We start from the raw sequence: 6,616 nt of genomic DNA, 5'->3' as shown, positions 1-6,616 counted from the left end.
TGGGCAAATGAGACGAAATCCACGCTAGTCTTGGCTTTAATCCAATATTTAATCTTTAATCATCCAGGAGATAAATAATCATCATTATTATTACCGTGATCAAAGAAAATCTTCGTCATTTATTAGAATCAACTGGCACAAAAAATATCTAAAAAAAAAAAAAAATATATCAACATATAAATAAATAAACAAATAATTTAAAAATTATAAAAATTGAATTAAAAAAAAAATAAATATGTTGAAGCCCAACCAATTGGATTCTTCAACTATGATATAAATATTCAGACTCCCTTCTTCCAATACCATTGGCATGACGAAGGCATCATCATCACAGATCTTATTCTACATTAGCTGGTCTCGATGCTGCAGACTTAGCTCTGGACCCTGAGCTTCCAAACTGGTGTGTGTGGGTGGGGACAACTGACAGCAAGTTGGAATCGTCGGGATAAAAGAAAACCTTCGGGGTGGGGCTAAAATATGAGTGAGAGAGAAGATGGAGGCGGGCTTGGTCGGCGAACTGACATCTCCTGAGCTGAAAATGCTGGCGTCAGTTTGCTAGACCGCCAGACGAATTAAGACACGACTCGAGACGAGACACAAAGATTTTATCAAGCTTATTGTCCATTTTTGTACTTCGACCTCAAGTACCTGCACTTGTTTCTTTTATATTTTACAGCTCTAATCAACACGTCTTCTTAGTTTCAACAAGTTAAATCTTAAGTGTATTAGCAGGTGTAGTAGCAAGTGGTGATCAAGTGTTTTTATAACATAAATTTAATTCAAGTGTTACAATTTAGATAGATATTTAACTATTACCAATGATGCAAGCACAGCATTTGGTGACTTTACCAACTCCAAAGCCTGTTCCAAATCATTACTATCTCGTAAATTCCTCTGGTATTCCTCATAATGGAGTAGTTCTACAAAGCGTAGGAATTCCGCACAGCGCAGGTAGCTCTGCAAGTAACTCACCGGTACAATTCGAACGATTTTCACCTTCAAATCATTTAGTAGACTTGAGCAGTCCTCAGGAGCATCGAATGCAACCAGAATTTCATCATCCTCATCATTCTCACCATCATCATCTTCTCAATTCTCATCATCAGCATCAACAGCAACAACAGCAGCAACAGCATCATCATCATCACCTTCATCAAGTATATCAATCTGGAACACCTAATTTTTATAGTTACTATGATTCTTATGAAGATGAAAAAAGATCACAGGATTTATCACAGTCTCAACTGGACTACGAGCGACACGATTCACCAGGATTTATTTCAGATCAAAGTCAAGAACATGATCAAATGTACGTACCAAATTCATCATCTCCTTTGCAAATGTATAATTCACCCGACGGTGCTGGTAGCAGTGGAGCTGGTGATGAAATTTCTTCAGGATCACCTCAACTTCAAGATTTTAATAATTCACAAAATGATATTATTGAATATAAACCAGTGATAGGAATTAAAAAAGTACCAGTAGATAACATAAATGTAACAAAACGTAAAATAGTAATGGAAGAAGCGTCATCGTCTTCGAAAAATTTTGATCGTCTTAGTGAAGTTAAAAACGCGGGTAGTTTAAAAAGAAAAAGAAGAGTAAGTGTCAATGAAGAATCTGAAAATGAAAGTATCGCTTCTTCATCAGGATCGAAAAGAAAAATTCGACGTAAAAGTGGCGCTAGCTATGAAGAAATTCAAAATCAACGAGTTATGGCAAATGTGCGTGAAAGACAAAGGACGCAGAGTCTAAATGAGGCATTTACTTCTTTAAGAAAAATAATTCCAACTTTACCAAGTGATAAATTAAGTAAAATTCAAACATTAAAACTTGCAACAAGATACATTGATTTTTTATATCATGTATTGCACGGCGTAGATAATTCGGATAATAGCAATTGTCCTGATGACAATGATGGTAAGAATCAAAATGTAAGCTTTTACATATTTTTTAATTATTTATTTATTAAGTTGATATGCCAAGGCAACAGTCCAATGACAATTTGTACAAAAACGATAATACAATCACGTAATGTCAATGAAATATCAAATACATTGTAAGGAACAATTTAAACATATATTTATCATATATATATAAAAATATATATATGCTGAGTATGTGATAAATATATGGCGGCAAAAATATCTATATTTATGAAAATATGTTTCCCCCATGAAAAAAATTTATAAAAAAAATATATGTTAAAATATTTAAAAAATACATAAAAAATATATAAATATATATAAAAATATATTTCTATTTTAACTAACAACCTACGAAAAAAATACATGAAATTTAGATAAAAAATATATTTTTTATATACTCTAAGATATATTTTTAATATATTTAAAATGTATAAAATATATACGAAAATCGGCCAAAAGTTAGCTATTTAAAATATATTTTTTATACATATTTTATGTATATTTATGTATTTTTTTTATATGATATATTTATATATTTTTTTTATAAATTTTTTTCATGGGAGATTGACATATATTGGATTATCTATTTTTAATAATGTATTTCTTTGTATATAATGTTTTATATTTTTCTATATTAATTATCTCACATAATGCTCAATATATTTTTGTCATGTATGGACGGTAAATATGTAATTTATAAAGTATAATATAATAAAATTTATATATATTTCCATATATTTTGACTCATATAATTAGTGATATATTGTCTCTATATGAAAAAACTTATATGTTTAAATCTATGGTTTACGGTATATTGAAGTTATATTTTTTCAATATATTGAAAATGATATTTTTCTTGATATATTGAAAATTATAGTCTTTATATCCATATATTCTTTGCGACCTGCCCTATAGCATAGAAATAAAAATTACAAGCTAAAATGTATCGTTTTTATTATGTAACATACCATATGACGAAAAATATGTATAGTACCATACATTTTTCAATATCCTGGAAAACATATATCAAAAACATACATCATACTGTATATTAATAAATATATTACTTTTAATACAATATATCAATATATAATAAAATATATCAATATATATATGTTAAGCAAACATAAAAAAGTTATGTTGATAAATATATAATTAATATATTGTAGCAATATATTTTGTTTCAATATATTATCATATATTAATACGGCAAAAATGTAAGTATGATTTGATATATTGTACAATATATCACATACAGAAAAAAAAATTTTTACTAAAAGTAAATTTTCTTGATTCAAGAAATTTTTTTGAAAACTTCAATTTTATCGAATAAAGTATAAATTTCCTCTGACTAAGACAAATTCTCTTGGTTTAAGAAAATCTTGACTGGATTCCCAAAAACGTCAGTCTTCAAAAATATTTTCTTGGCTCAGAAGAAGACAAATTTTTTTTCTGTGTAATAACAAGCACGCAAAAATAAATAGGGATAAATAACTAGAACATAAAAGACTTGATTGATAAATGTTTACCTTGGGTACAACAAAGAATTTACTTTACCGGGTTATTAAATCATGGCTCAGTGAGTCAGATGAGTACGACGGTTGACGCGTGTAAAATGCAACCAAGACAGGCGCCAATGCTCAACAAACGTCTTCATAACTTCATGTGACTGATAATAGACGTATATATGATATTTTACAATCGCGCTTACTTTATACTAGTTTTAATATCAAAATAGCGGTAGTAATTTAATTACGAGACAAGAAAGATTCCACGAGTTTTGATGAGTTACTGTCGCCTGATTTATGAAAATCTCTATATCTATGGATATTCAAATATTTATTAGAACATAAATAAAGGAAAAAAAAAAAACATTTTATAATAATAATAATGAATAGAATAAAATATTATGAAAATATTGTAGAAACAAAATATATGTATAATTTAAATTACACTGAGAAAAAAAATACTATTCATTAATTCTACGATTTCTTGAGACAAAATTATATATTCCCGAAAATTATCAAGAATATATGTTCTTGTATCAAGTAAATTTTCTTAACAAAATTATTTTTTTTCTCAGTGTACGTTAAATAATTACTATCATGTAGAATTGTATGAATTGTATGCTATTGCTGGATGCCATATTATTATATGGTTATACTTATATATCTTAGTGACCCTATTATTGGCCATCTGACTGTTGGGCCTTATTATAAATAAATAAATAAACATATTATTAATAATCCATTTATGTATTTGTGTAGGCCACGTGAATCCGAGAAATCCAATTTTGGAAGCTCGAGAAATAGCAGCGTCTACTCCGTGCACGTACATGGCACACCAGAAATTATCGGATGCATTCAGATTCTGGCGAATGGAAAGTGATTGGCATCCAAATTAATTTTTTAAAAATTGTGGTAAAAATAGTTACTTTAAGTACATTCTTTTTTTTTGTTTTTCTATTGCGTATATCGGCTTATTTCCTATTTTCGCTGGATCGAAAATACTGTGAAATGCCAAAAGAAGATTTATTTGCGTATAAATGGACAATGGACGGAAATTTTCATTGTTCCCTATAAAGGTTACTGGGTATAATACCATTGGCAACAATGGCGGATTATTACTATTGGATTTTCCAAAGTACCTTTCTTATAATATTATATACAACTTTAGAGTAACTTTAAAATCTGAAGATTGGTTTTATTTGGTTTTAAAATTTATTATGTTTAGATTAGGGTCTTAAAAATTTTCGTGGGAAAAGGCAAATTAGTGTAGTGTATATTGCATTGGGGATATTCCCCGACAACTTTTGTTTTAAAAAGTTTTAATATAAACAGAGGAAAAAAAAATGAAAGAAAAAAATAATTATGAGGGGAGATATATGTGGTAGCTGTCGTCGTTGGCCGCTAGTGGCCCGGAAAAATATTATTTTTTCTTAAGATGACTCCGTACTGGATGGATGGATGGATGGATAGATGGATAGATGGATGGATGGTGGAGCCTTGCTGAGTATGCAGCCGGCTAGACATGCGTATAGTTTATATATATATATGTATTAACTTCTTCTTGTTCTTGTTCTTTAACTTCTTCTTGCTCTTGTTCTAAATCTTCTTTATCTTATTTTGCTTGTATGCTCGGTTAGGTGGCTAAGCCACTAATACACAACATATAATATAACACACAGTAGCAGCAGCAAAGTCAACTCTTAACTTCTTTCTTTATATTCATACGGCAGTCGCGTCAATTTCTCTCTCGGGGGGCCCACGAGACCGACCCCGTATCGTGTGAATATTTTGGATAGCTTTCGTGGTTATTTTAAAACCACGGCCAAACCAAAACTCACAACTAAACGCGTTTTACAGTTTTGCGGTATGAGTATTAACAGATCTACGATTTACGTTGTTTTTATTATAATTTCAAACATTTATTACTTTTATTCATCAAACGTCATAATTTATTTTTATTTAAATCACATCAACACTCTATCAATTATTTTAGGAATTTTTTAAAATTATAATTACGATTATTATTTTTTTGAAATTTAAACTCTAATGTAAGACATTTTAAAATTAGCTCATTAATATGTAAATTTAATAATTACTCAGTAATTTTTTATATACATCGTAAGAAAAAAAATTTTAAAAAAAAGCATACATGAATTTTTTGTCAGCAAATAGTGAGTTTGCTGACCATAAATCTCGTTGGATTCAATTAAAAAAGACAACTCTAGTGAGACAGAAAGTCTCCTGCAGACTACCAGTGACGTTTTTGGGGAGTGAAGCTATGCTATAAAAACAAACTTAATAAATACAGATTTTTTTTCTTTCACGCCACATTTTATAAACTGGTATGACAACTAAAGCTACCAGATTTAATTTTTATTTCCTAAATTTATTTTATTTCATTTATTATCTAACACTTTTTTTAATCATTCAAATTTTTCTCCACTTAAGATTTAGTTGACATAATTTAGGTAAATAATTTATAAAAATCGAATTGAAAACAAACAATATAAAGTTTAATTAACTCTGATAAATATATAGTTTAATAATTAATTATAAATCTAGTAAAGAAAATACATCGTGCGCACTAACACTGCTGCGATCATGCAGTTATAGATCACCAAAGATTTAATTTTATAGATAACAAAAAAATTCAATGATCATTTCAACTTAAAATGTAATAAGAATGTATATAAGTAATTAATTTAGTCTTCACTCTAATTGATGTAAATCATTTTTAAATTTATACTATAACTAATATTTCAAACGTAAGCTTCAGTTATATAGCTATCTACAGTGTAATAAAGAATGTATATATATTTATTATCATCATGATGAACCGTCGCTATTTTAAATTACGTAATTTTACAATAGTAAAATTATTACGCAGCCGGTTGATGCAATAATTTATTAATTAATATATTTATATGCTTACTGTTACTACAAATGGTTCAATCACTAAGATATGTCTATTAATATATATCTATATATATATATATATATATATTAATTGTAAATAAACATTTTATACGTACTATTAATACGTAATATTAATTTGTAAATATTTTGCATAATATATATATTTTTTTTTTAATTATTATATTTAAGTGTAAAATAAAAATGTCATTCCTAAATTCGTATGCAATATCAGCATTCGATACTCCACTATATTTATAATGTAAT

At 28.1% G+C, this 6,616-nt stretch overlaps 1 protein-coding gene across 2 annotated transcripts; it reads left to right on the top strand.

The window, feature by feature from the left end:
- Positions 1–287: 287 nt before the first annotated feature.
- On the top strand, positions 288–6,616 carry LOC130663650 (protein twist-like). Of its 2 annotated transcripts, none has more exons than XM_057463009.1 (2): positions 288–1,934; positions 4,196–4,306. In XM_057463009.1, exons 1-2 carry the CDS (start codon positions 819–821, stop codon positions 4,202–4,204), a joined length of 1,125 nt encoding a protein of 374 aa, XP_057318992.1. In that variant the 5' UTR covers positions 288–818; the 3' UTR covers positions 4,205–4,306. The 2 variants fall into 2 exon arrangements, with proteins under 2 accessions (XP_057318992.1, XP_057318991.1); XM_057463008.1 differs by having other exon boundaries at positions 290–1,920; positions 4,196–6,616.

Source organism: Microplitis mediator, chromosome 2, assembly GCF_029852145.1.
Source record: "Microplitis mediator isolate UGA2020A chromosome 2, iyMicMedi2.1, whole genome shotgun sequence".
Classification (NCBI taxonomy): domain Eukaryota; kingdom Metazoa; phylum Arthropoda; class Insecta; order Hymenoptera; family Braconidae; genus Microplitis; species Microplitis mediator.
Note: the sequence above shows the minus strand (reverse complement) of the source record. Positions and strands in the feature narration are given on the sequence as shown.

Coding starts and splice junctions, on each gene's coding strand:
- LOC130663650 (XM_057463008.1), top strand. CDS start 819: ATGATGCAAGCACAGCATTTGGTGACTTTACCAACTCCAAAGCCTGTT. Junction 1,921..4,195: donor TTGTCCTGATGACAATGATG/GTAAGAATCAAA, acceptor GTATTTGTGTAG/GCCACGTGAATCCGAGAAAT.